Below are 26,350 nucleotides of genomic sequence, written 5' to 3' on the forward strand. Positions count from 1 at the left end.
CCCCCCGCCCCGCGATGCCCCCCCTCCCGCGCGCCCAGGGGGCGGGGCCCGGTGACGTGTCCCCGGGGGGGCGGGGCGGGCTCGTGCGGCGGCGGGACCGGGAGCGCGCGCGCCATGGGGGCGGCGGAGCCCGACCTCTACCGGGACACGTGGGTCCGGTACCTGGGTGAGCACCGCGCGGGCACCGGGCACGTGACACCGGCACCGGGCACTTGGCACGGGGGCACCACATCGTGTGGGGCACCGGCAGCGGGCACTGCCCGCGAACCGGGTACCGGCACCGTGTGCTGGCACTTGTCCTGAGGCACTGCCACTGGGCGCTGTCCGGCAGCGCGGTTGCATCGGGCACCAGCGCTGTGTCAGCAGGTACTGGGCACTGACACCCGGTTATACACACTGCACCGGGCACCGGCACCGGGCACGGATGCTTGTCCTTGGGCACACACACCGGGTACTGACACCGGGTACCGGACACCGGCACCATTCACTGCATTGCGTCGGGCAGCAGCACTGTGCAGCCGGTACTGACACTTGTCCTTGGGCACTGACACCGGTTACCGACACCGGGTACCAGCACCACACACCGGGCACTGACACTGGGTACCGGCGTCACACCGCACCGGGTAACAGTGCTGCACACCGGCACCGATACCGGGTACCAGCACCACACAGCAGGCACCGGGCACTGCCGCTGCACAGCAGTCACCGTCGCTGGGTACCGGCACTGGGCACCGGCACCACGTGTTCTCACCCACACTGCCCCTGGGGACTGGTCACCAACAACTGTAGGGTCCAGGGTGACTCGTCTGCTCTGACCCTTCCGTGTGAGGTCCTCACTGCTCCCAGTGGGTACGGGAACATCCTGGGGGGGTCCTGGTCCCCACTGACCCCCCTCTGCCCCCCAGGTTATGCCAACGAGGTGGGTGAATCCTTCCGCCCGCTGGTGCCGGTGCCGGTGGTGTGGGCCAGCTACGGCGTGGCCACCGCGTACGTGACCGCCGACGCCATCGACAAGGGCCGGAGAGCTGCCACCGTGAGTGTCACCCGCCTCCCCAGCACCCCCCCACTGCTCCGTCCCCCCACCCTGACCCCCCTTTGTCCCCCACAGGCGCACGCGCAGGACCCGGCGCAGGCCACGCGCGTTGGGGTGGCCGTGGTGGACACGTTCATCTGGCAGAGCCTGGCCTCGGTGGCCATCCCCGGCATCACCATCAACCGCCTGTGCGCCGCCTCGCTGGCCCTGCTGGGCACCCTCACCCGCTGGCCCCTGCCCCTGCGCCGCTGGGCCACCACCGCCCTGGGGCTGGCCACCATCCCCGTCATCATCACCCCCATCGACAGGTAAGGGGGGACACCCGTGGGATGGAGCGCTCCTCATCCCGGGGGAACTGGTCCCAGTCTGGCTTTGGAACTGGGTGGTGAAAGCATGGGGTGATTGAGGGGGGGTCTTCACCCCAAATGGGTGTCCAGCCCCGCAGGGATGACCAGGAACTGGGTGTTAGTAGGGTCCTAAGCCTGGTTTTGGTGACACCAGGATGCTCCTGGGATTAGGACAGCTCCAGCCCCTCCATCAGAGCCAGTTAACCAGGGACACCACCCCCCACTTCCCTTCTCCTGCCGCAGGACCGTGGACTTCCTGATGGACTCCAGCCTCCGCAAGCTCTATGGGGCACCAGGAGAGCCCCCGGCCCCACACTGAGCCCCCGCTGGGGGCACTGAACCTGATCTTGGGGTGCTGAGACCCACTGACTGTGAACCCACCTCCCCTGATCCCACACCCGGTAACGGCCCCGGGGCTGGTCCTAATAAACCATTTCAAGGCTGACCCTGTGCTGGGAGGTGTTTGGGGACTCCACGGCCATGTCCCCTCACACACACACGGGTCTGGCTGTGTCCCAGTCCCTGGGGGATCTCCACCTTAGGATGGGGGGACCCTGATCACCCCACCAGCACCGCCAGGTCCTAGCTGGAGCCCCTCCGTCCTCCCAGAGCCACTGCCAGTCCCGTAGGACACCCTGGGGGCTGCCACCATGTCCAAGGTCTTCAGTGGTGCCTCCAGGCACCCAAATCCCCCCAGGCAGAAGCCACCAGCTCCAGCCCCGTGGCCTGGGGCCGTGCCACCATGCACTGTGGCCACATCTCCCAGTACCACGAGGTGCCACTACACAAGGTCACGGAGGCCCCAGCCTGTGGTGACATCCACATGGTCCCAAGTGGAGGAGCTTTAGAGAAGAGAGAACCACCTTTTACAGGGGAGGAGGAAGGGGGGCACCAGCTCACCCCCAGCCCTGCGCCAGGCTGTGGTAGTCTGGACCCACATCGCCCCCATGTGCATCTCCCTGGGATGAGGCCCCCCCACGCTCTGCAGCTCGGCAGGGAAGGGACATCGTCTCCTGTGCCACCGCTGTCCCCGCTGGCACCGGGTGGCCAAGGCCTGTGTCAGCAGAGCCCCGGCCGTGGCAGATGCCACCAGTGCCAGCCCGGGCAGCAGGAACCTGGGCACCGTGCGGCACCGCGCTGTGGACAGCACAGACCTAACAGGGGTCAGAGGATGCTTCAGGGTAGTGGGTTTGGGGCCATGGGGCTGGAGGTGTCCACTCACCTTCACACCACGGCACCTTCTGCACCAGCAGCAGTCCAAGTGTCTGCTCCCCTCTCCTGGGAGCCCTGGGGGGGGATGTGGCCAATACAGCCTGCGAGGACCCCCCATGACCCCAAAGCCACGTGGGCCACCACGTCCCAGCCCGGTACCCGGCAGCTCTCTGGGAGGGTGTCACAGCAGTGGCACAGGGCGCTCCGGGAAGGAGCTGGGTGCTGGGACAGGGGCTCCAGCGGGAGGATGGCCCATCCACGCTGCAGAGCTGCTGCTGCCCACCCGGGGCTCGCTGCTGGCCCCTCTGGAGACAGGCAGCCCTGGGCACGCAGGGACACAGGGACAGTTCAGTCACAGCCAGGACAGAGCTCAGATGTCCCCACATCACAGCTCCCGGCCTCGGTGCAGAGACGTGCATGGGGACATCATCTCTGCAGCCACCTCCTGCCTCGCAGCCGGCTTTTCCATCCCCTTAGCTGTAGAGACAACGGGTGCCTGAGCTGGGATTCGGCTCCTGCTCCCAGCAGGAGAGCTCAGCATGCCATGGGAGACGCCGTGGAGCTCAGGGAGGTGCCCCAAGCTCTGTGTCCCCCGTACCCACAGGCAGCACCGCGCATGGCTGAGGTGGTGGCCCCAGACTGGCTCTTCAGGCGTGCGTCCACCCAAGGACTGATGGTGCTTTACTGGAGAAGTCCCAGAGTGAGTTCTGGGGCCACCCTCCAGCAGCAGAGCTGGGACCTGGTGGCACAAGCGGGTTGTGTCACCCGTGGTGGCTGTCCCATGGGTCTGGTGTCCCTGCAGGGCCAGCAGAACTGCCCACCAAGGGAGTCCCGCACCAGCACCCGGCTCTGCAGGGACAGCAGGATGGATCCGTGGAGAAGGAGCGGGATGGAGGTGGCTGGACCACCCTTGGGTTAAAAACTGCCCAATACACCATTATCTTACAAAAGTAGAAGGGCTCATTTATTTGTGGTCTTTCCAAAGGGAGCAGAACATGGGCTGGGGGCCCTTTGCTGCTGGGGAGCCTCAGCCACGGTGCCACCTCTGTGCCCCGCCAGGAGATGGCATCGCCGGTGTCATCCAGCCCAGGGACACCCCAGCTTTGTCCCCACAGCGGGGGATGGGGCCTGTCCTCAGCATCCCCCCCACGCCCAGGGGATGGCATCACTGGGACAGTGGCCACCAGACCCCATTCCCCATCTCCTCCCCACACCAGTTCTCACTGGACCCCGTGGGCCTTCTGGGATGTCCCATGCAGGGACCGGGGCCACAGGGCCCTCTAACCAGGACAATGTGGGGCTGTGGGGACCTGCTGTGTGGATGCTCTTCACTGTGGGGACCATCAGTCCACTGATAAATGGGCTTTTGGGGTGGGTTTTCCATTCTCCAAGTGGCTCCAGGTCCCAGCCTGACGTGGACCATGGCTGCGGGCGGGCTGAGAACGGGCTGCACTCATTACCCCAGGGGCCAGAACCCCTAGAGGGGTGCAGCAGCCCCCAGCACGTAGTCCCAGGAGCTCAAGGGAAACGGGGTGATTTGAGGAGCCCCTCGAAGTCTGGGTTCCCTGATGGCAGCTCTGCCCCCCCTGGACGAGGCGGATACCCTGCCCGTATTGCCTCCAGCCAGCGGTGGTGGATGTGCTGCTCCCACCATGACACATCCTTCATGAACACCTCCTCCAGCCTTTCCATGGAGAAGGAAGAAGCGGATCCTGCTGGGAAAACCCACCCCAAGCCCCCAGTCTTTGATGCTCTCGGAGGCTGGGGCAGAGGCTACGGTGGGTCCCCCAAGCTGGGGCTCTGCAGGAAGCTGATGGAGGGTCCCCCCGACCGTTCCCGCGTGCCGGGGCCTCCAGGGGATTCTCATGTCCAACCAACACACGCCATGAGTAAGAAAAAAGAAAGCACCTGGTTCCTCCCCGGGGAGAGCGGGACCCCCGCCACCCCCTACCACTTGAGGAAGTCCCTCACGCGGCTCCATAGCTTGGTGATCCAGAGGTTGGCCCCCAGGTCGGTCAGGTACTGGATTTCGGGTGTCAGCATCTTGCGGCACAGCTTCTGGTGCTTCTTGTTGATCTTCTTCTTCAAGTTATAGCCCAGGATGGACTTCTCCCCCAGCGGCTGCCAGGGTTGCATGGAGGACTCTTGGATGGCACTGGCGTCCACGGGGTGTCCCCCATCGATGCAGATGCTCTTCATCTTCTCATTCTCCCTCTGCAGCTCGGCCACGTCCTTGGCCATCCGCTCCCTCCCGTAGGCCTCCACCTTACGCCAGAAGGTGGCATTAAAGTAGCGGTAGAGCTTGGCGTCGATGAGGTTCCAGGAGGTGGCCTTCTCGTAGAGCTCGGGTGTCAGCCGGGACACAGTGGAGCCCTTGCGGGCATTGAGCTTGAAGTAGAGGACATCCTCCAGCTGCCAGCACAGCAGCTCCTTCAGCAGCACCAGTGACTCATCGAAGTACTCGAGCAACATGACGAGGTGAAAGCGCTGATCTATCTCCTGGATGTGCTCCTCCACCAGCGGGCTGTTGGCGTTCATGTTGTTGTCGTAGCCCAAGTCAAAGAAGAGGAGGTTTTGGAGGTAGTGAGCGTTGAACCCGTTGGGGTCATAGTAGTGCCAAGGGTCCCGGAGGAACTCCGCCAGCTTGTCCTCCCCGGTCAGCTTCCAGGTGAGGGGAATGACGCGCCCGAAGTAGTGGAAGGAGGACTCGAAGAGGTAGGCCGGGTCCCGCAGCACCGTCACGAAGGTGGTGTCGGCCGGCAGGAGCTTGCGCACCTCCTCGTAGTGGAAGCGCATGTGGTTGCAGATGATGTTGAAGCAGGCGCCGGGCTGGTAGTGCTGCACTTGGCTGCGCTCGAAGAACGCCGGGTAGTAAAAGTCGTTGCGGCCGTTGGGGAAGGCGAACTTGAGGCGATGCTTCTCCCCGAAGCGGAAGAGGATGTTGAGGATGGTGCTGCTGGCCGTCTTGTGCGTCTTCATGAACATGACGTTCACCTTGGGCACGCAGCTCCGGCCCGGAGGGCTGCCCGTGCCGTTGGCCACCGGTGCCGGAGCCTTGCCAGGGGCTGCAGAGGAGGAGCAGGAGGAGGAGATGGGGATCCTGGTGGGGAAGAGATGGGACAAAGTGAGAGGGCAGTTGGGCCAGTGCAGCCCAGCCACCACCAAGGCTTGACTGTGTTCCTTCCTGGAGGAGCTGGAGCTGGGAAGGGTGCTCAGCCTGGGGATGGGTGCTCACCCCCAGCACCCACCAGGATCCCCAGTGCAAAGGAGGTTGGGTTTGGGCAGAGCCCCCTGTATACTCCCCACCATCCCCAGACATCCTGATGTCACATGCATCCCTGAGCCACCAAAACCAAGCTCCCCCACCCCTGGACAACCCCAGCCACTGCGGATGTGCTGCTATGGGGGTCAGACCCCACCAGCATCAGCACAGCTTGAGAAGGGGGTCCCTGTCCTTCCCCACGGCCATGGCTGTGGTGGCCCTGGTATGGGTGATGTTGAGATGTGCGTCAAGATGAGCTCTCCATGGCCATAACTCCATGGGCAGGAGCTATTATTACGTTCTTGTGAGGTCTGGAAGCTCCCAACCCCTTGCAGGAGCTGTGGAGGATCCAGCACCCCAGTGAAGAGGGGAATAGTGCCCATGCCCAGCTCCACAGGTGCGCACTGGGAACACCGTTTGTGTTACTCAAGCTGCCTGGGGCAGAGACCAGAGTGCTCCGTGAGTGACTTTGGACACTGTTAATGAAGGTGCAAAGCTGATCCGTGATAACGGTCCCATCGGGCAGCATGGGCAGCACCCACAGGCAGATCCAGGTGATAAGCTTAGAGATAAACCTAGTGCCAGGAGCTGAGCTTTCATCAGGCAGCAGAGAGCTTTGATCCTCCCCATGCCCATTGCTCTGTGTGACAGTGTGCATGTGGCAGCCCTCTGGTAGCTCCTGAAGGACAAGCCCTTGATGACCACCACCCAAATAACTGCTTCCCTCTGCCTGCTGCTCCTGGCTGCTGGGGAATGTCCCTGAGATGCTTTTCCTTCTCCGAGGGGACACAAAGCTGTGGTGGGTTGGGAGGCTCCTGCACCTCCTCGTCCCACCATCACCCAGGGTGTGTGTATGGATACACACATCTCCATCCTGCCCCGAAGTGAACGTCCTCAGCCCCCCAGGGAGCTGGGGCTCACCTTTCCAACCCATGGGGCACAGTCACAGGAGGTTGTAGAAGGGGATGTCTTGGTGTGAAGCCACCAGAGCCTGGAAAGCCCCAGGATTTTCCCAAGCTTTCCAGAGCTGGAAAGCTGTGGTTGGGTGTGAAGCAGGGTGGCCAAGCTGCCAGGGGGGACATGGGACCCCACACTCACTCTGTCATGCTGACTTGCAGTGGTGGGACGGCGTAGGAGTAGAGCAGCAGCATGAAGCTGGTCAGGAGGGTCCCCAGGACGAGCCCCTTGCACATGGACCTCCAGTGCTTCCCATGGTGCAGCATCCTGGTCACCTGCAGGAGAGGAGAGCTGTTAGAACCAGGGGACAGGGAAGGTGGGACGGAGGGGGCTCTACTCACAAGCATGGGGGCACCTCAAGGACATGAGAAGCCCTGGGAAGCATCTCACCAGGCTTTTTGGCACTGGCACTGTCAATACTGAGGTAAGGCAACACCAGGTGTGTCCCCGCTGCTGGCACAACAGCTTCATGGCCAAAGAGCAGCAGCTCTGCCCAACCTGAGCAAACTTTGTCCACCTTGAGGAAACCCAAAGGACTCCCGGCCCCACGGGGAGCAGCTGGGCTGGAACCGGGGGGAAGGAAGGAGCTGCCATGGGGCAGAACGGGGGTCCCGGCAGTGCCCTCAGCACTGGAACACCACGGACATGAGCAGGAGCTTTCCAAGGGCACCAGGATCCCTTTTCCCCAGGAAGCCTCCAGCTGGGTCAGGAGTTCCACCAGCTCGTGACGGTTGGGTGCTGCTCCATGCACCCAGTGCAGCCATGAGGCAGTTCCGGCCCCTCCGGCAGCACTGGGGGCAATGTTCAGCTTTGGGTGGCTCCGGGGGGGAACGGGGGGGACACGGACCTGCCAGACAAGGGGGACCCGGGGCAGGATGTCACCTCCCTGCACCATTGCACAAGCATACATACATGTGCATGCAGCAGTGCATGCACACAGCCAGAGCACACATGCACACACATGCACACAAACATCCATGCACATATGTACATGTAGAGACACATGTATTCATACACACTGGGACACAGACACATACCTGTGCATGCACACACAGGTACATGCATCTGTGTGTGTTCATGCATCCACATGCATGCAGACACACACACATACACACATGTATGCGCTCATGGATGCCCCCCAAGGACACAGACACCCTTATGCGTGCGCACACACACACACACCCAGGGACACACACACACATATATCCATGCACACCCATGCACACACACACACAGAGCCCCGTGCCCACCCCTATGACCCCCCGGCACCGCCGGGGACACGGCGGGGCTCCGGCGGCTCCGCTGGCCGGCGGCCGCATTGCAGCAGGGTGTCCTCTGCGGCAGGACACGGGGACGAGCCACCGTGACCACGGCACCGGGGCTGCCACCGGAGCCCAGGAGCACCCCCCGAGCGGGGGCAAAGCCCCGCACCCCCGTTCTGTCCATGGGCTTGGAGCTGGATGAGCCCAAGGTCCATTCTAACCCGAACCATTCCACGATTCTCCGACTGAGCGGCAGCAGCATCTCCCCGAGCTCCGGCTCTTTCCGCCCTCCCCATGCAGCAAAGCCCCCTCGGCTTTCCCAGCTGCCCCCCAAGCAGGCGGGTTACCTGGTGCTGGGAATGCTGCTGGGACACGCGGAGCCCGGGCGGCTGCTCCCCCTGCCCGCGGCCCCCCCGGCGCTTCGTGTGCCGAGATTTCCAGCTCGATGAATAATGAATGGAAAGTGCAACCGGAGCCCAGGCTGCGGCCGGGCGCTGGGCACAGCTCGTCCTGGCACCAAGAGCGGCAGCGGGGACACCGACGGCGTGGGGGGCACCCGGTGGCTCCCCAAAAGCTCACCCAAGGTCCGCGCTGCAGCAGGGACAGTGGGTCAGGCAGCGCTGGCTGCATCCAGCCTCATCCTGGCCAGTGCGTGGAGCCGGTGGCAGGCACAGCACGGCACAGATGGGACACAGTGGGTGTTTGGCATTACCACATGGCAGCGGGTGGCCCTGACCCTACCCCAGCCCGGGTGTGAAGCCCGGAGGGTCTCACATGCCCGGGAGCAGCCGGAGTTTGGTCTTGACCATGGTAACCATCCGCAATGGAAAAAGGTGCTGGTGGGAGCCAGGCAGTGCCAGTGGGGCAGCGCCGGGGTGAAGCTGCATCCCGCTGCCTCATGGTTTGTCCTTGTCACCACACCAGCACTGACCCCATGGAAGCAAACCAGCTCCATGAGCCCTGCTCGGGGCTCCAGCCCCATGGGGGACCCACATCCCCCTGCAGCAGCACGGAACCCCATCCCCATGCACTGGGATGCCAGGAGGATGGAGCTCCACCCCGGCTGGCTCCCTGGGGTGGCTCTGGCAAACAGTTCCCAACCCAGCTCCTCTATTGACTTTACCTTCAATGAGTGGGTTAATTATTAATAGCTTGCTGAGGGAGACGTGGTGACCGAGGCGCTCTCCTGGGGCTGCCATTAGCGCTGGGCAGCTGTGGCGCCGGCTCCCAGCTGCCGGCTTGAAATTCCCAGCCGGAGGACGCGGCAGCACCAGCCATTTCCCCACAGGTCACCCCCAGCATGGCCCAGGCCACGCAGCTCTGCAGCTCCATCCCCATGTCCCAGCAGCTCGTCTGGTCCTTGGGGATACCCCAGAGCCTTCTTTGGGGTTTTCTCTATAGGATCCATCTCCTTTACATCCAACCCCTATAGCTGCCATCCACATCCACCCGCCCTTGCTCCTCCAGCCCCTACAAGCCCATGGGCACGCTCTTTATCCCATGATCCCAACTTCATGCAGACATGATGCTTCCTACCCCCCTTGCACACCTCTCATGGGTGCAAACACTCATCCCCACACCCCCCATGCACTCTGCCCCATAGATCTGCCCCCCAAGCACCCCGTTGCCTCCCAGAGCATTACCTTTTCCTCTGCTTGAGCTGCTCTCTGTGATCCGTCCCTCTCCTCTCCTGGGCTGGCCGGGGCACAGGGGGAGCGGGCGGCACGGGGCGAGGGTGCCGATGCTGCTCCGACATGGAATAAGCTCTTCCCGGGCAGCTCCCCACAAACGCTGGCTGGTCTGAAGCCTCCCCACTAACCACGGTGGTTATGGCATCTCCGGGGCCCTGGCCCCGCGTCACTGGCCTGGGGAAGGGGGAGAAGAGGCAGCAATGAGGGGCGCTGCGGGAGGGACGCGGAGCTGCGGCCGGGCACTGCCCGGCTCCCCCGGCACGGCCGGGCCAGCCCCTGGGTGCCCGCGGCCACCCCGGGCCTCCGGCTCCCCACCCACCGCCGCGGCACAGAGGAGGCATTGAGCCGCTGCCGAGGAGAACAAGGGCAACGTTTGTCTCCATCTGCGCCACCGGCCTCAATGGGGACATTGTCACCGGCAGCACCCAGCCCGGCATGGCCCTGCGCTGGCAGCCGGGGTGCCGCCGGCCGGGGGGGGACGATGGCTGTCCCTCGGCGGTGGCACCCGGCTCCTCGCCTCTTGCCATCTCCCTTGGCTGCTGTCACCTCCCGCCACCGCAGCTCACCTGGAGATGGGGGGCTCGGCCCCACAGCCTCGTGCCGGCTGCCGTGGGGTGCCTGGTCAGCACCGTGCCAGCTCCTCTTCATCCTCCCTCCCGCAGGCTCCCTCCCTCCCTCCCCGCGCCTGCCCTATCTAAAGAGCTTTTATGGCCTTAATGGCAGCAATATTTATGCTCCCCCAACCCAACCCCGTGATAACGGTGGAGCCACCGTGCTGCTGCCAGCCTTTCCCCCAGTGCTGCTCCCACTGCGCTGCGCTGGGGCTTTGGGGGCACCCAAAACCCAGCAGTGCTCTGCCCCACACAAGTGGGGTGAGCGGGTGCCCTGGCTGCACCGGGGAGGGCTCAGCCCAATGGGGTGCACCACCCCATGATGGGGCAGAAAGGGGTGGTTGTGCTCCCAGACCTGTCATTGGTGCTTCCTGCTCCTGGTTCTCACCTGAGTCATCGTGATGGAGGGATTTGGGCTTGGGGTCACCCTGCTGAACCCCAGGGCAGCTCTTGCCCCATTGCAGGCAGTGGTCACATCCTGCCCTGCCTTGGCAGGACCGGTTCCACCCCAGTGTTAACCTGTGCAATCCCCGGGCAGCCCCAGCCCTGTCAGGGGACAGGAAGAGCCAGAATGTTCTCTGTCATCACAAGAAGAGGGACAAAGAGCTGCCACCACCCTGCAGGAGCTGGCATAGCCCTGCTCACCCAGCCCTGGAGGAGGGATCCCGTCTGACAGCGGAGGGGAACGGGCTCCTCTGTGCAGTGGAGAGGAGTGAGCAAGTGCCCAAGCGAGCACAAGCAATGCTGGGGGAGCAGAGGCTGCTGTGGGACAGGGACAGGAGACTTGTCCTGAGTGTGCCCAAGCTCATGACCTCCTCCAGCCCTTATTTGATGCATTTCCAGTTGCATCCAGCCGTGGCTGGGATCACGCCAGGGATCTCTCCTCCCTGGTGCCCAGGGCCATCTGTCACAGGCCACAGCCACTGCATGAAATAACCATGACACTGGATTAAATATCAGCCCTGGCTCTGCTGGCCCCTGACCTTTCTGTCCCCTCACCTGGAAACAGCGGCGTGAGGGCAAGGAACCACCCCACCGCCTCTCCACAGGGACCTCTCCATTCCAGGTTCCCCCTTTGTTTTGGGAATGCTGCTGCAAAGAGTTCCCAGCCAGAAAAGGACCGCAGCAGCCAGGATGTGGCAGCTTAATGAAGGGATGCTGGTGGCCTCAGGATGTGGCGTAGATGAGCCATGACACCCCATCTCCAGCACCCCATGGGGTGTAAACCATCCCCAGGGGGCATCCCCCATGTCCCCCACCCCCTGTCCCCCCTGGGAGAGGGCAGAGCGAGTCCCCCTGGGTTGGGTCCAAGCAAAGCACTCACGCTGGGAAGCGGGGCCGGAGCCGGGGATCCCGAGGGATGCAGCGAGGAGCCGGGCAGTGGCGTGGGCAGCAGCACCGTGGTCCCACGGCTTGGTCCCACCGGACACGCGTTGGCCAAGCGTGGCGTCAGGTGCCGCTGTCACAGGGACAAGGTGTTATTATGGTGGGAAAACTGGCGCCTGCCTGGGTGGTGCGACCGGTCCATGACCTCTGTCGGCCCGGCCCAGCGCCTGAACTCAGCACCCGCCCTGGCACCGCACCTCTGGGTGCTGCGGGTGCTGCAGGGCATGTGGGTGCTGCGGGTGCCAGTGGGTGCTGCGGGTGCCCGGGGCTCCAGTGCTGTTGGGAAGCCCCATTCAAGGTCCTGTGGCCCATGGTGGAAGCCCGGCTCTGGGTGCAGCTTCCCAAGAGCTCCCCCCATGTGGTGGAAACTCCCTCCCCCCTTTTCCAAGAAGTGAAATCAAGGAAAGGGGGAAGAACAAGGGAAAAAAAAAAGAATAGCAAAATGCTCCCACGTCCTCAAAGTGAGGGGAGGGGGGAGGGGAGGGAAAGGAAAAGAGAAAAGGAAAAAGGAAAAAGGAGAAGGGAAAAATAAAAAATAAAAAAGGAAGAAAGAAAAAGGAAAAACGGAAAAAAGGAAGAAAAGAAGGAAAGAAAGAAGTAAAAAGGAAAATAGATGAAACAAAAAAAGAAAAAATAAAAAGGAAAAAGAAAAAAGAGAAAAAGCAAAAAAGAAAAAGAAAAATTAAAAAAAAAAAAGAAAAAAGAAAAAGGAAAAGTCTTGATGGAAGCTGAAGGAAGGAGCGAGGAAGGAGGAAAACGGGAGAACAGGGAAGGAAGAAGAGGGGACACAAACGGTGCCTGTGCTGCTGCTGGGGCTCAGCGACCCCTGGTGCTGGTGGCGAGTTCATGGCCACATCCATGTCCCCCTCCGGGAGCACCATGAGGTGGCGGGGCCGCCGCCATGGCTGGAGCGCGCGTGTCCCCACAGAACTCCTGCGGGATGAGGCGGGCTCCGCCGCTGCCGAGCACGAGTGTCCCCAGAGAGCCCCGCGGCCCCCACCACGGCCGCCGCATAAACCCCTCGAGACACCACGACCCCCCCCACCAGCCCCCCCGGGCGCCCCGGCCCCTCGGGACGCCCCTTCCGCCCCTTCCCACCTCCCGGGGGAGCCAGGAAAGGGGGAACCCGCCCCACGGGTGGTGCCCACGCCAGGCGTTACCCTGCGCCTCCGCCCGGGACAGCCATGAGCAGGCCTCAGCCTGAGAGCAGGCCCCAGGGAGGGAGTGCGTGAGGGGCGTGTTTTGGAGGGAAAACCATGGATTTAGGGGAAAAGGAGGGGATAATGCTGCTGATGGGGGCTGCTGACCCCCCTGGGTGCGCTTTGCAGGGACACCTTCCACTAGAGCAGGTTGGAACAAGCTGGCCTTGAACACTGCCAGGGATGGGGCAGCCACAGCTGCTCTGGGCACCCTGTGCCAGTCCCTGCTCATGGTGTCTCCATGCAGGAGGCTTCACTGCCCCTCCAGCAGTGCTCAGACATGGTCACGGTGCTTCTTGGTGTTCCGAAGAACCTCCTGGGCTGGTTTGTGCCATCCCGGCATTGGGCACCAGTGAGAAGAACCTGGCTCCATCTTCACACCCTCCCCTCCAGCATTTGCACCCACTGATAAGACCCCCCTGAACATCGTCTCCTCCAGTCCCAGTTCTTGCTGCACTTCCATGCCCTGCATCAGCTTGGTGGGCTCTCGCTGGATGTGCTCCAGTGTCCAGCCCATGCCTCTCTTGCTGGACACAACGTTCCATGAGCAGCCTCACCAGCGCTGAGGGGCAGGATGACCTCCTCCATCACTCCTCATGCTCCATCAGCTGTGTTTGCTCCGAGGGCACGGTGGTGGCTCATGGTCAAGCTCCAGGTCCTTCCCTACAGAGCTGCTTTCCAGCCCACTGCTCCCCAGGGGCAGGACCTTGTGCTTCCCCTAGGTGAACAAATGGACTCAGGTTGGCTCTAGCACCCAGCCAGGGTGTAGCAAATCCTTCCCAAGGGACCAAGGACTGGCAAAGGGGGACAAGGAGCAAGGTCACAGCCACAATGCCCACAGGTTGTGGCACCTGGAGCAGGGTCCAGGCTCTGTCCCTTCAGCCCCATGCAGGATGAGGAACCTCCTCCAGCCCCACACATGCATTGGGCAGAGCAGGGATGCGGTGCAGTCCCACCACCCCACCACAGCCAGGAGGGATGAGACACCACTGGGTGAGTGTCACCTTCTTTAATGACAAGTAAAAAGCCAAGAGCAGCAAGGCGGGCACCCAAACGCAGGTGGGTGGCTCCAGGCTGGGTCCCCCTCCACTGAGGACTCCTCTCCACCAAAGCCAGGGCAAAGCCGCGCTCCTTGTGCTGGGCACTGCCAGGGAGCTCCTGCTCCACCATGGGGCTGTTCCTCCACAAAGGGTTGTGCCAATGCAAAAGGAACAATCCCAAAGGGACCTGCAAGAGCCTGGAGCTTTCTTTGGCCGCCTCCTCATCCTCACTCACCAGAGGTGGCACCAGCATGAGGGGCTGGTGACACCAATGCCATGGCCCAAGGCAGGATGAGCAGCACTGGTGCAGGGGAGCACTGGGAAAGGCGCAGCAGGAGGTTTATTTAGAGGGGAAATGGTTTCAGTTTGCATTCCTGTCGCAGGAGCAAAGCTGAGGGTCCTTCACCCAAGGACAATGGTGTCCACAGGGCACAGCCCCCAGCGCCATCACGCTCGTCGTGCCTTCTTGCTTTTCTTCTTCTCCTCCTTGACAGCAGCATCGTGGGCCTTCCTCTTCGCAGCGAGTTTGTTCGCCTGTGGAGAACCCCCCACGACCCGCAGTCAGACCCATGTGCAGCCACCGAGGGCTGCTCTGCCCTGGTCCCACCAAACCCCCTGGCTGCAGGCACCCGGGTCCATGCCCTCACCAGCTACAGGAGAGCAGAAGGAGCAGCCCAGAGCTGGCACAGAGGCTGCTCCCTCACCCCCAAGGTGGGACAGACCTGGTTTTAGTGATTCACCACCACGAGCCCGTTTGGGAAGAGACAAAGGTCCTGGGCCCACAGCAGCCCTATGCTCCTACCTCTCGGACTTTCCTCTTCTTGCCAAACATGATCTTCTTGTAGAGGTATTTCTCCCTCTTCTTCATCATCATGATGGCCAGACGCTTCTCCTCGCTTTGCTGCTCCTGCTCCAGGCGCTGCTTGTCCTCCAGGCGTAGCTTCCCGGCCGTCACTGTCACCAGCAGCGCCTGCGGGAGCCAGAGCTCAGCACCCGGAACCCACTGCTCTCCCCAGGGACACACGGAGCACCCTCCACACCAGGCAGCAGGTCCTGAGCATGGACAGGGGCGCAGGACCCAGTGGTGTGGTGGCTGCAGGAGCAGCACAGCCGCAGCGGTGCCAGCACTGTACCTTGTTGCTCTGAGTCTTCTGCTCTTCCAGTTTCTTTAATTTCATCTCCTCTTCCTTTTCAGACTCATCTTCCTCCTCCTCCTCCTCCTCTTTATCGTTGTTGTCCTCCTCTTCCTCCTCTTCTTCCTCCTCCTCCTCACTCTCTTCACCTACAGACACACCACCGTTACCAACGGGAGAGCAGTGACTGGCTCTGGAGCAGGTCCAGCCCTGCTCAACTCCCCAACTCCTGATCCCAGAGCCTGGCATCACCTGGCTCCTCTCCCCTCTGCATGGCCAGCAGCTTCAGCTTCTCAGGAGGGATGTAGTCTCCCTCCTGCTCCGTCACGAAGGGTGAGAGGTGGGGGGGCAGCAGCACCCCCGGGAAGTAGTCGGCCACAGGGAGGCACAGCTTGGCATTGACCGAGTCGAAGACCCACTGAGGCTGCAGGTAGTACCTGTGGGGCAGACGGACTCAGGCTCTGGAGCTCATGGGCTGGAGGGGAGCGGGGGACAGCCCTGGGATGGCCAAGGACACCATTGGTCCCCTCTGGGACAGGTCTCCTGCCTCACCGACCTGCCAACAACCTGCTGCTGCACCTGGGGCCGGTCAACGATCTGGTGGGTGATGGATGGGTCACTCACGTCGTAGGTGGCCCCGATGCACAAGGACTTGTCCCAGGAGACCTGGCCACCAAAGCACCTGCCAGCACAGCCCACTGAGGGGTCAGGGAGGCAGGAGGGCCCTCGGGGTCCCCTTGCCTGCAGGAGGCCAGGCAGATCGGCCCCTAAAGCCCTGATGGAGGGGCAGCACCGAGGGACAGCACGTACCGGATGACGAAGGCCAGCGGCTCCCGAGGCACCTCCCGGTTGAGGAAGAAGCGCAGCCCCTCAAAGAGCTTCTTGTGCTTCTCCAGGGCCTCCTGTTCCTTCTTCCTTGCGTCCATCTGCTCCGCGGTCTCCTGCTCAGAGCGAAGTATTCAACCCCCTCCTCAAGAGCAGCCCCTACCAAGCCCCTCTCCGCAGGGTGCCGGCCCCATTGTGCTCCCAGTCCCTCCCAGCACCACACCAGACCCTGCTGGGCACAAAACCTACCCCAGACAGGATCCCCCAAGGCCAGGGCTGAGCCCCGCCACCAGGCTCTTACCCCCTCCACTGGGAACTCATCCAGCTCCACCTCCTCCTCGTGGGTCGGTGCCACCACCCGGGCCAGGCTGGAGGTCAGAGCCGACAGCTTCTGCAGCGGGAGATGAGGAAGGTCAGGCCCAGCCAGGGCTTTGGGATGGGAAAAGGGGCAGCCTCACGGAGGAAGGAGCTTCTCTGACCAGGAGGTCACAAGACTGGACAGATATTCAGTCTTCTCCATGCACTGTCCCACCCCAGGTCCCCCACCATGCAGAAGGGAGGCCAGTGAACCCAAGGCCAAGCACAGCTCCTTCCTTGGCCAACAAAGAGTTTGGGGCCCGCCTCCACCACGCAGGGGTCTGGCTCTGCTCCTCAGTCCCCACATGCTGAGTGCCCCACACCAGGAGGAGGTGTGGGGTCAGGACACCAAGACCACGCAGGATCCTCCCATGGAACACGGTGACAGCAGTATCCCTCACCTCCAGGTAGCTCTCTGAATCCATGGCGTATTCCTTGCCCTCTGCAGGCTTCAGCTCAACATCAGCCTGGCCATCAATCTGGGGGGAGAAACAGGGATGTAGGGAGGCAGCTCCCACATCCCAGAGACCCCCAAACACCCCCTGACCCTCCAACACAGCCTCTCTTCCCAGCACCCCGAGCCGGGAGCAGCCGGTGCCTCACCTTGGGTGGGTAGAGCAGGTTGAGAGACTGGTAGAGGCGGAAGTTGACGAAGCCCAGGAGCGTGGTGTAGAACTCGGTGAAGGTGGCCATCACCCGGTAGTCCACATCCGTGGGGTGCTGTGGGCACAGGGAGGTGAGGACACAAGGACAAAGGAGCAGAGTCCCCTCTGCACGGACAGGGCCCTGTCCGTCTGCACAGGGAGGACCCTGTGCCCTTCACAGCGAGGTCTGGAGATCCACGGCCACCAACAGAGGCTGGGTGGGGAAAGCTGCCCAGGCTGTCACACAGGGCTCTGCTGCCACCCCTCCATGGAGGCACTCATTGCATGGATGGGTCCCCGCATCCCATCACGGCTAGGGACCCTGGGGGCTTGCTGCAGGGACTCCTTGGTGCAGGCCGTGGCAAGAGCAGGACAAGGAGCCAAACCCGGCAGAGACCCAGCCAGCCCCACAAGAGCCAGAACTCAAGGGAGGGAGAACTAATGCTGCCTGGGAAGGACGTGGGTTGGCCAAGGCGATGCTGTGGGGTGAGCTGGAGGGGTGAACCTCAGCAGGGGAAACACAATAAGCTGGGAAGCCTCAACCCAACTGTGCCAACCCCAGAGGCGAAATGAGAGGGTCCTGCCTGGCAAGGGGAGTAGTTCTAAACTGCCAGAGGGGAGATTGAGATGAGCTCTGAGGCAGAAGCTCTTCTCTGTGAGGGTGCTGAGGCGCTGGCACAGGGTGCCCAGAGAAGCTGTGGCTGCCCCATCCCTGGCAGTGTTCAAGGCCAGGTTGGACACAGGGGCTTGGAGCAACCTGCTCTAGTGGAAGGTGTCCCTGCCTGTGGCAGGGGTTGGAGGTGGAGGAGCTTTAAGGGTTGGGTCCCTTCCAACCCAAAGCAGGCTGGGATGATTCTGTGACACATCTTGACAAGGTGCAGCACAGCGATGAGTCTTACTCAGCTCTTCCCTAAGTGGCAGCAGCCTCATTCCTCAGGTTAATTTTTAATGGCTGATTAAGGCATACCTTGAAAATGGACAAGAGAAAACAAGGAACCGGGGAGGCTGGTACAGCCTGGCACAGGGTCATGGGGACAGCCAGCCCGGAGGGCCGTGCCCCACCGGGCCCCACGGTCCCCCCTATGGGCTCCACAGCACAAGAGCCACAGGACGGTCCCTCAGCTGCCCTTGGGGAGAGACTTGAGCAGGGCCTGTTGTGTCTGATGACAGGTGATGGGTTTGAACTGAAAAAGATTTGGGCTGGACGTGAGGAAGGAATTTTTTCCATGAGGGCAGTGAAACACTGGCACAGGCTGCCCAGAGAGGTGGTGGCTGCCCCATCCCTGGAGACATTCCAGCCAGGCTGGATGTGGTTCTGGGCAACCTGGTGTCAACGAAGACATTCCTGCTCATTGCAGGGGCCGGACTAGATGAGCTTTGGGGATCCCTTCCAACCCAAACTGTGCTGTGATTCTATTCTAACCCTTCCCCATCCCAGGGAAGGCAGCAGTGTGGGTCCCGCACGGATCCTGCCACGTTCCTCCCTGGTACTCACATCATGGGCGAAGGCGTAAGGGGTGATCCAGGTGACGGGCTGCCCCAGCACCTCGGCCTGGTAGTAGATGCCCTTGATGGAGAGGAAGACCTGCAGGGAAGGGAAGGCTCAGGGGGAGGAAGCCCGCGGGTGCTCCCTTGTCCCTGTTCTTGTTAACTCTTCTCCTGGCAGTGGAGTCATCAGGGGAGCATCAGACAGCCCAGCAGCACTCATTCCCCGGCTGAAGCACCAGCACAGTGGGCCTGGTGCTGTCCAGGGGCATGAGCTCAGCACCACCACCTCCGCAGCCCCCCCAGGCAGGGGCAGGGGGGTCTCAGCCCCCCTCCCACAGCACCCACCTTGCGCAGGGAGCGGGAGGCGATCACGTAGTTGAGGAACTCCACGGCCAGGCGCCGGCAGAGCTGGATGGTCTGGACGTGGCACTTGCCCGTGCGCGGGAAGGTGGAGAACAGGAAGCACATGGAGAGAGCATCGTCCAGGTCCCGCAGCGCATCCACAAAGGTTGGGTACCTGTGCCCGGGCAGGAGGAGGAATCACACAGAGCCACGTCCACCAGGACCTGCTGGGGCTGCTGGAGACCACGCAGGACAAGGGGACAGGAACCAAAGAGCATCGACCTCCTGCATGTCCCACCAAACTGGTGATCCACAGGGAGGGGAAGACCCTCCTGGGCACTGCGGAGCTCACAGACACCAGCTCCTGGGACTCAGGGCTCTCCAGGGAGCCAGAAAGCTCCCTGGATGAGGGGACAGCAACACTCCAGTTACAATGTGGTGTCAACAGGTTTTAGAGTACCTACAGGCACCGAGTGTTGTGGAACTGTGTGCCGGGCGGCACCCCCAGAGCGTGAGCACCAGCTCAGGGAGGGGATCCTGCCCCTCTGCTGCGCTCTGGGGAGACCCCCCCCCTGCAGTCCTGATCCAGCTCTGGGGCAACAGCACAAGAGGGACGTGGAGCTGCTGGAGCGAGGCCAGAGGAGGCCCCGGAGCTGCTGCGAGGGCTGGAGCAGCTCTGCTCTGGAGCCAGGCTGAGAGAGCTGGGCTGGGGCAGCCTGGAGAAGAGAAGGCTCCTGAAGGGGACACCTTAGAGCAGCTCCAGTGCCTAAAGGGGCTCCAGGAAACCTGGAGAGGGGCTTTGGACAAGGGGAATGGCTTTAACCTGCCAGAGGGGAAATTGAGATGAGCTCTGAGGCAGAAGCTCTTCCCTGTGAGGGTGCTGAGGCGCTGGCACAGGGTGCCCAGAGAAGCTGTGGCTGCCCCATCCCTGGCAGTGTTCAAGGCCAGGTTGGACACAGGGGCTTGGAGCAACCTGCTCTAGTGGAAGGTGTCCCTGCCCATGGCAGGGGTTGGAACTGGAGGAGCTTTCAGGTCCCTTCCAATCCAAACCAGTTTGTGTTTCTGTGAATCCCAGCCTGGACCCACCAGGACCAGTTCCTGCGCTGCAGCACACCAGCACAGGGCACTCCTTGGGCAGATGAAAGCAGCAGGACTCAAAGGCTGCAGTCAGGGGAGGTGGGAAGGTCACCCCGTGCCTGCACCCATCCTGAGCTTGCTGGGGCAGCGCCTGCCCCTTGGTACCATTTCCCTTGCCTCAACCTGCACCAGCACAATGAGGTCTTGGACACCACTGGGACAATGACGAGACCTGCCAAAGCAGGTTCCTTCCCTCCTGGGTTCTGTCCTCTCCCAATGCCACCAAATCCATCAACTCATCAAGAGTCACCATCCGTCAGCCCTCCCTCTGAGGAAAACGGTGCCCAGGGAGAGAAGGAGAGCATTGAGCATCTTCCTAGAGATCCCAGATCCACCCAGGATGGCCAGGCACTCCCTGCTCACTCATGTGCTGCTACAGCCAGCATGCAGCACACCAGGGCCTTCTCCTCCAGCCCAGAAACACCGGTTTCCATCGCTCCCCCTCCAGATACACACAGGAGAGGGATCCCTACATAGGGATGGACACAGCAAAGGCTCCACAGCTCCTCGCGGGAGGACGGCTCTGCCAGGACACGGCATGCAGCTCACCCACCTCTCCTTCACAATGTGGTCAAGCTTGTAGGTGGGCTTGTTGTCCTTCAGCCGGTCTACGGTGCTCCACTCGCTCTTCCCGTACGCCTTCCGGAGCTTCCGCACGAACACCTGCGGGAGAGCGGGAATGCTGGGGGGGGTCTGCAGGAGAGCCCGAGCCCCTGGAGCCCTCGGGGGGGCTCCTGCAGGAAAATCACCTTGTACTCCCGGAACGAGTTGACGATGGGCTCATGGAGGAGGAACTTGATGTCCTTGAGGAGGTAGAAGGTCCTGGGAGCTGTGGAGCCTCTGTTCACCTTCTTCTTGTGCTTGGGCTCGTGGGGGTAGATTCCCTTCAGGATGCAGAGGCGCCTGGTGGCGGTGATGAGGGTGAGACACGCGGGGCTGTAGCACGCAGAGGTGCTGCCACCTCTCGGGGCGGGGACCCCAAAACACAGCACCCTGAAAGCCCAGGACACACAGGAAACACCACCCCGCTCCCTATGGGAAGGGCCACCCCACACCCCACCACAGGCCCCATCTCCTGCTGCTCCTTCGGGGGTCCCGGTTGGGTGCTGAGGGGTCCCGGTCGGGTGCCGGGCGCACCTGAAGTCGGGCAGGCTCAGCTGCAGCTTCTTCCGCGCCCGGTTCCGGGTGATGTAGTTGGTGGCGGCCCCGCGCTCGAACTGCAGAGAGACGGGGGGGTCGGTACAGGGAGCCCCGGCACCGGGAGGGGGAACCGCGGGGGGGGGCGGAATAGAGCCACTGGGCACGGCGAGAAGAGGGGGAGACCCGGCACCAGATGGGGGGGACGGACACGGTAGCACACGGGAGGGTACCGGGGGGGGCACAGGGAACGCGCACCGCAGGGTGCGGGAGTACGGGGGTGGGGGGGGGGGTCCGGTACCTTCTTCTTCTCCAGCCCCCCCATGGCCGCGCCGCCGCTGCCGCGTGTTCCCGGCGCTCCGCAGGACCCCGGGCTGCCCGCGCCCCGCCTGCGACCGGGCCCCGGGCCCTGCGCACACCGCAGCCGCGCCGGCCGTGGGGCAGCGCGGGCGGGGCGGGAGCGGGACCGGGACCGGGACCGGGAGCAGGAGCGGGGCAGACAGCGCGGGCAGGCGGGGGACCGGGCTGGGCAGGGTTAGGTCAGGCGCGCCGCGGGCAGCCCGCGCGTCCCCGTAGGAGGGGTCCTGCGGCGCGGGGCACGCCGGGGTGCCGAGGCGGGGCCGGTGGGTCCCGGTGGGTCCCGGTGACCGCGGCAGGGCCGGGCCCGGGCGGTCCCACAGCGGCGGTTCCCGCGGGGCGGGCCCGGCTGCGGGGCCCCCGCGGCTGCCGCACGCCCGGGCGCGGGGTGACCGACAGGCGGCGGCGGGGGGTGAGTGCCCGCAGCGGCTCCGTGCCCAGCCCCGGGCCGAGGCGGGTCTCGGTGCTCCTGCGGACCCCGGGCTGCGGAGGAGGTTTGGGCTGGTGTGTGCCGCCGCCGTGTGCAGCGCTGGCGCTGCTCGCAAAGCGGTTATAGCCGCGAGCTCCAGCTCCAAGGTGGCTCCTTGGCCCCACGTTGGCACCGGAACGAGCTGTTTGCATTAAAGAGAACCAGAACCACCAAACAAGCGAAAAACGGGGAAAAGGAGCAATTCGAGGGGGAAAGGGTCTCTTGTCCCGGGGGTGCTCTCCTGGGCCGGTGCTGGCGTGATGGGGGCCCCTGAGCACCGTTGGTTAAAGAGAACTTGAACGTCCACCGGGACCCTCTCGAGGTGACGGCTGCTGGAACAGTTTAATGTTTGTCCAGTGTGAGGTGTCCCTGCCCGGGGCAGGGGGTGGAACTGGGGGAGATTTAAGGTCCCTTCAACACAAACCAGGCTGGGGTTCGGTGCCGGTTCGTCCGGTGCCGTGTGGGGCTGTGGGTAACGGGGGCTTGGACCTGACCCCGGTGGGTCACTGGAGCTGCTCTTGTCCCCACTGCTGGTTGCGGCCGCTCTGGGTGCTTCACCCACCCGTGGTGCCTCTGGGTGCTGTTGGTGCCGTGCGCCCCTCCCTGCACCCTCATCCGTTCCCAGCGCCCTCCAGAGAGCAGCTGCCCTTGGGACATGGGTCACCTCCTGCCCCTGTCACCAGCGGGACACCCATGGGTGCTCCCTGGGCTCCCTGCTGTGTCCTGTGGAGGCCGGGAGCCCTGTCCTCAGCCCCCACCCAGTGCAGGGGTTCTGTGGGGGGCAGCAGCGAGTCCCCACAACTCAGCACCCCCCTGAGCCTGGGGGTCCGCACTGCAGGGATTTACCTGCTGGGGTTCAGACCCCCGCACCCACTGCGGCGCTGGGCTGGTTAATGCTGGTTTGCAGTTCCATACGGACAGCGGGTTACAGCTTCCGAAGGGGATGGAGGGCGCAGGAGCTCAGGATTCCCATCCCCATCGCTTGTTTTTTCTTGGGCTGACTTTGGCCGGTGACTCTGACCCGAGCAGGGGTTCAGGTCTCGCTGCCCCGGCCGCAGGACAGGGACACCTTGTGCTGGCACGGGCTGTGCCGGGTCAGGGAGCCAGGGGGGGAAGGAGGGCCGGGAATTCCTTATCTCTGCCCTGCGGGGGTCGGGCTCACTTCCCTTCTCTTTGCCTCCAGCCGAAGTTCTTCCCTGTTCCTGCTGACTCGGCTCCAGTGTGCGGAAACAGCCTCCTGTGACACCTCCCTGTCCCCGGCCGTGTCCCAGCTCACCTCGTCGTGCTGTGCCGTGCCCTGCCGTGCCATGCCACGACACCCACCGTCCCGCTGCGGCGTGTGGCTGCTCCTGGTGCTGCTGCAGGCTGCGGTCCTGCCTGCCTGGCTCTGCGGTGAGTATGGCCACGGGCACAGCCCGCAGCCCCCCCAGGCTCCGGGGGGCTCACTCCTGCTGAGCAGGTCCCTGAGGAGTGGGTCAGGGGACACAAGCCCCATCCCATGCTCCAGCCCCATGCCCTGGCTCTGGGGCAGACGTGAAACCCCTCCGGTGATGGGTTTCCCGGGGCTGAGCTCTCTGGAGTGCCCGCTGGGGTTAAGCCTTATTCCTGTGCTCCCTTCTCCCGCCCAGTGCCTGCAGCCCCCAACCACCCATGTCCCTGGGGTCAGGGCAGCCCCAGCAGCCCCCTGCCAGCCCCACGGGTTGCCTTGGGCTCTCTGCATTCCTGCTTCATGTCATGTATATTGTTTATTCCCTATTTTGGGGGCAGAGACTTGAGCTTTGGGGACCTGAGGAGGGGTTGCAGAGGGCAGGGGTGCACGGCAGGGTTGGGGTGCTGGGTGTCCATCGCCACCACAGCCCCGCACCGCCGGTGCTGGGTGCTGCAGTGCCCCGGCGCTCTCCTGCCCTCCTCACCCTGCACTCCCCGCCGGGCCCGGTAGAAGCCCCGGGGCAGGCGGCCGTGCTGCGGGCTCTGAGCTCCCGGCTGCTCGCGCTGGCGGCGGATCCCGAGCGGGAGCCTGACCCCAGCGTGTACCTGGCGCTTCGCCTGGCCGGGGAGCACGACCTGCGCCGGGAGCAGCAGTACCTGGCACGGCTGCAGGACGCCTTCCAGCACCGCTACAGCCGGTAGGTCCCGGGGGGGCACTGCGTGTCTCCTGTGTCACCGGGGGATGTCCCCTGGCTTTCCACTGACACCAAGTCCCCGCAGGAGCCTGCAGGCAGCCGGAGACCCCTGGCACGATGCTGCGGGCACCGAGCACAGCACGTACGTGTGTGTCCCCCACAGGGGCAGTCCCCTCTGCTGGCAGGGTGACGAGCACCGGTGCAGTGCAGGGGGGTGACAGGCACCGGTGTGCTGCAGGGGGGGTGATGGGGTGTTTGCAGGAGCACTGATGTGGAGTGGCTGGAGACGGGGCGGCTGGCGCTGTACCTGCTGGGGCTGAGGGCCACATGTCCCCCGCCGGAGCACAAGCCCCTGCGCTCACTGGTGACCTGGCTCAAGTACTACCTGGAGGAGGACTGGGCAGGTGAGAGCAGCCCCATGGCATGACCCCAGCGAGCACGCACCCGGGCACCGGCACGTCCGGCCGCGGTGACACAAGCCCTTGTCCCCAGGCTCCCGGCGGCATGGCCACCCCATCACCAGTTACTACCAGTACGGCCTGGGTGTGCTGGCGCTGTGCGTGCACCGCAAGCGGGTGCGGGAGGAGGTGATCCGCCGGCTCCTGGCTGCCGAGCAGCACGCCAAGTTCGGGTACAGTGCCGGCAGTGCCATAGGTAAAGGGGCCCTGGGGACGGGTGGGGTGGTGGCACCCCAGGGTGGATGTGTGGCCACGCGGTGACACCCCGTCCCCACAGACACAGAGGCGGTGGCAGCGATGGCCTTCACCTGCCTGGAGCAGGAGCGGCTGGTGGGGTCCACGCTGGCGGCAGAGCTGCGGGCGGCCGTGCACGGGGTGAGGAAGAGGATGGTGGAGGCACAGGGCGAGGATGGCTTCTTTGGCAACGTCTACAGCACCCCCTGGGCCATGCAGGTGGGTGTCCAGTGTGAGGGCACACCCGCATGGGATATGGGTTTGGGATGTGGGTGCTGGCCTGGGTGTGAGCAGAGACACAGTGTGGACATCATGAGGTTCCACAAGGCCAAGTGCAAGGTCCTGCCCCTGAGTCAGGGCAACATCCAGCACAAACAGAGGCTGGGTGGAGATGGGATGGAGCAGCCTGAGGAGAAGGACTTGGGGGTGTTGAGTGGGGAAAAGCTCCCCATGACCATGGCAGGAGGTTGGAACTGGATGAGGTTTAAGGTCCTTTCCAACCTTTCCCTTTCACTCTGTGATCCTATGGCTCTGTAGGTAGGGGTGTGGGTGCAGGCACAGGCATGGGAGCAGATGTGGGTACTGGGGCAGAGGCAGGGGCTGGGGGGTCAGTGCTCAGCTCACTGTGGTGCCCACAGCCCGGGGCTCTGACCCACCTCCCTCCTGGGGACGCTGCCCCATCCCCTTCCTCCCTCTGGCTCCAGGTGTTCATCGCCACCAACTCGTGCGAGGCGCAGGCTCCGTACGGCCGGGCCATGGCCGCATTGCTGCGGCACGCGGGCGCCTTCAGCACCGCTGCCACGCTGGCGCAGGCGCTGCCGGCGCTGCACGGCCGCTCCTACCTGCACATCGCCTCCATGCGCTGCGAGGAGGAGCTGGGTAGGAGCTGGGGGCAGCCGGGCTGGGGTTGGCACTGCTGGCGCCGCGGCAGTGGCCTGGTGCCCATCAGCACCGCGGTGGCTTCCCGCAGACACGCTGACGCCCATCAGCCCTGAGCCGCTGTCGGAGCTGCCAGGGAACAAGACGGTGCGGCTGGTGGTGGAGTGTCCTCTGCCATCGTGTCCCCAGCGCTGGCTCTATGACCACGCGGTGCTCGCGCCTGCCAGTGCCACCCTCCTGGACGTGCTCAGGGCAGCCACTGAGCAGGGACCTCCCGACTTCACGTATGTGACCCGCGGGTGTCATATCCCGGGTGGCCATGCCCTGTGCACCCGTCCATGGGCTCACCCACCCGGCAGTGCTGGGGCTGGACCCTCACCCTCATCCCCCCCCGGCAGGTTTGACACCCAGGACACCCCCCAGGGCCCCTACCTGAGTGGGGTGCTGGGGCTGGAGGCGCAGCAGCAGAAGCGCAAGTACTGGCAGCTCCTCACTGCGCCCAGCACCAGCCTGCAGATGGGTGAGTGATGGGGGCACAGGGGAGGTGGGGGGGTTCCTGGCTGCCCCCAGGGCCACTTTCCCACCCGGGGCTCTCCCTCTCTCCACAGGTATTGCTGACTACAGACCTTGCGACGGGGAGACCCTCATCCTGCGCCTCAGCCAGTGGTAGAGGATGGGGGTGATGGCAATGAACCGCCTGCCCAGGCACAGACCCTGCTGGCTCCTGCCTCCCGCTTTCCTGCGTCCGGGTGCCAGCACCCCAGATC

At 63.7% G+C, this 26,350-nt stretch overlaps 4 protein-coding genes across 12 annotated transcripts; 2 read left to right on the forward strand and 2 right to left on the reverse strand.

The window, feature by feature from the left end:
• Positions 1-49: 49 nt before the first annotated feature.
• Positions 50-3,544, forward strand: MTFP1 (mitochondrial fission process 1). Of its 4 annotated transcripts, XM_030502261.2 has the most exons (5): positions 73-166; positions 906-1,033; positions 1,109-1,341; positions 3,197-3,292; positions 3,395-3,544. In XM_030502261.2, exons 1-4 carry the CDS (start codon positions 115-117, stop codon positions 3,264-3,266), a joined length of 483 nt encoding a protein of 160 aa, XP_030358121.1. In that variant the 5' UTR covers positions 73-114; the 3' UTR covers positions 3,267-3,292; positions 3,395-3,544. The 4 variants fall into 4 exon arrangements, with proteins under 4 accessions (XP_030358118.1, XP_030358121.1, XP_030358117.1 ...); XM_030502258.1 differs by lacking the exons at positions 3,197-3,292; positions 3,395-3,544 and adding an exon at positions 1,624-1,825 and having other exon boundaries at positions 50-166; XM_030502257.1 differs by lacking the exons at positions 3,197-3,292; positions 3,395-3,544 and adding an exon at positions 1,535-1,825 and having other exon boundaries at positions 79-166.
• On the reverse strand, positions 3,530-10,017 carry GAL3ST1 (galactose-3-O-sulfotransferase 1). 3 transcript variants are annotated; one of them, XM_030502249.1, is made up of 3 exons: positions 9,717-10,017; positions 6,953-7,086; positions 3,530-5,692 (listed from the first exon to the last, which is right to left on the reverse strand). In XM_030502249.1, the coding sequence occupies exons 2-3, from the start codon at positions 7,075-7,077 to the stop codon at positions 4,540-4,542; spliced, it is 1,278 nt and encodes a 425-aa protein (XP_030358109.1). In that variant the 5' UTR covers positions 7,078-7,086; positions 9,717-10,017; the 3' UTR covers positions 3,530-4,539. The 3 variants fall into 3 exon arrangements, with proteins under 3 accessions (XP_030358109.1, XP_030358111.1, XP_030358110.1); XM_030502251.1 differs by lacking the exon at positions 9,717-10,017 and adding an exon at positions 8,653-8,682; XM_030502250.1 differs by lacking the exon at positions 9,717-10,017 and adding an exon at positions 8,421-8,497.
• Positions 10,018-13,954: 3,937 nt separating this feature from the next.
• On the reverse strand, positions 13,955-22,754 carry PES1 (pescadillo ribosomal biogenesis factor 1). Of its 2 annotated transcripts, none has more exons than XM_030502242.1 (15): positions 22,736-22,754; positions 21,064-21,143; positions 20,676-20,829; positions 20,480-20,589; positions 18,793-18,964; positions 18,455-18,544; positions 16,919-17,035; positions 16,717-16,794; positions 16,260-16,349; positions 15,944-16,074; positions 15,690-15,815; positions 15,386-15,570; positions 15,134-15,282; positions 14,803-14,970; positions 13,955-14,534 (listed from the first exon to the last, which is right to left on the reverse strand). In XM_030502242.1, exons 5-15 carry the CDS (start codon positions 18,913-18,915, stop codon positions 14,448-14,450), a joined length of 1,344 nt encoding a protein of 447 aa, XP_030358102.1. In that variant the 5' UTR covers positions 18,916-18,964; positions 20,480-20,589; positions 20,676-20,829; positions 21,064-21,143; positions 22,736-22,754; the 3' UTR covers positions 13,955-14,447. The 2 variants fall into 2 exon arrangements, with proteins under 2 accessions (XP_030358102.1, XP_030358101.1); XM_030502241.1 differs by lacking the exon at positions 22,736-22,754 and adding an exon at positions 21,365-21,585.
• Positions 21,626-26,296, forward strand: TCN2 (transcobalamin 2). 3 transcript variants are annotated; one of them, XM_030502244.1, is made up of 11 exons: positions 21,626-21,832; positions 23,073-23,281; positions 23,829-24,015; positions 24,098-24,154; positions 24,274-24,416; positions 24,505-24,666; positions 24,748-24,923; positions 25,409-25,583; positions 25,675-25,867; positions 25,982-26,103; positions 26,192-26,296. In XM_030502244.1, the coding sequence occupies exons 2-11, from the start codon at positions 23,197-23,199 to the stop codon at positions 26,251-26,253; spliced, it is 1,362 nt and encodes a 453-aa protein (XP_030358104.1). In that variant the 5' UTR covers positions 21,626-21,832; positions 23,073-23,196; the 3' UTR covers positions 26,254-26,296. The 3 variants fall into 3 exon arrangements, with proteins under 3 accessions (XP_030358104.1, XP_030358103.1, XP_030358105.1); XM_030502245.1 differs by lacking the exon at positions 21,626-21,832 and adding an exon at positions 22,910-22,983; XM_030502243.1 differs by having other exon boundaries at positions 21,656-21,832; positions 23,073-24,015.
• Positions 26,297-26,350: the final 54 nt, after the last annotated feature.

The sequence above is a fragment of the Strigops habroptila genome, chromosome 11 (assembly GCF_004027225.2).
Source record: "Strigops habroptila isolate Jane chromosome 11, bStrHab1.2.pri, whole genome shotgun sequence".
Lineage (NCBI taxonomy): Eukaryota > Metazoa > Chordata > Aves > Psittaciformes > Psittacidae > Strigops > Strigops habroptila.

Bases quoted from the DNA above. Each gene is read 5' to 3' on its own strand.
- MTFP1 (XM_030502256.1), top strand. From the start codon at position 115: ATGGGGGCGGCGGAGCCCGACCTCTACCGGGACACGTGGGTCCGGTAC. The intron at 167-905 runs GTGAGCACCGCG...TCTGCCCCCCAG, and splicing joins CACGTGGGTCCGGTACCTGG to GTTATGCCAACGAGGTGGGT. The intron at 1,034-1,108 runs GTGAGTGTCACC...TGTCCCCCACAG, and splicing joins AGGGCCGGAGAGCTGCCACC to GCGCACGCGCAGGACCCGGC.
- GAL3ST1 (XM_030502249.1), bottom strand. From the start codon at position 7,077: ATGCTGCACCATGGGAAGCACTGGAGGTCCATGTGCAAGGGGCTCGTC. The intron at 5,693-6,952 runs GTGAGTGTGGGG...CTTCCCCACCAG, and splicing joins CTGCAAGTCAGCATGACAGA to GATCCCCATCTCCTCCTCCT.
- PES1 (XM_030502241.1), bottom strand. From the start codon at position 21,388: ATGGGGGGGCTGGAGAAGAAGAAG. The intron at 21,144-21,364 runs GTACCGGACCCC...GTCTCTCTGCAG, and splicing joins GGGGGCTGGAGAAGAAGAAG to TTCGAGCGCGGGGCCGCCAC. The intron at 20,830-21,063 runs GTGCGCCCGGCA...CACCGCCACCAG, and splicing joins CTGAGCCTGCCCGACTTCAG to GCGCCTCTGCATCCTGAAGG.
- TCN2 (XM_030502243.1), top strand. From the start codon at position 23,540: ATGTCCCTGGGGTCAGGGCAGCCCCAGCAGCCCCCTGCCAGCCCCACG. The intron at 24,667-24,747 runs GTAAAGGGGCCC...CCGTCCCCACAG, and splicing joins CAGTGCCGGCAGTGCCATAG to ACACAGAGGCGGTGGCAGCG. The intron at 26,104-26,191 runs GTGAGTGATGGG...CTCTCTCCACAG, and splicing joins CAGCACCAGCCTGCAGATGG to GTATTGCTGACTACAGACCT.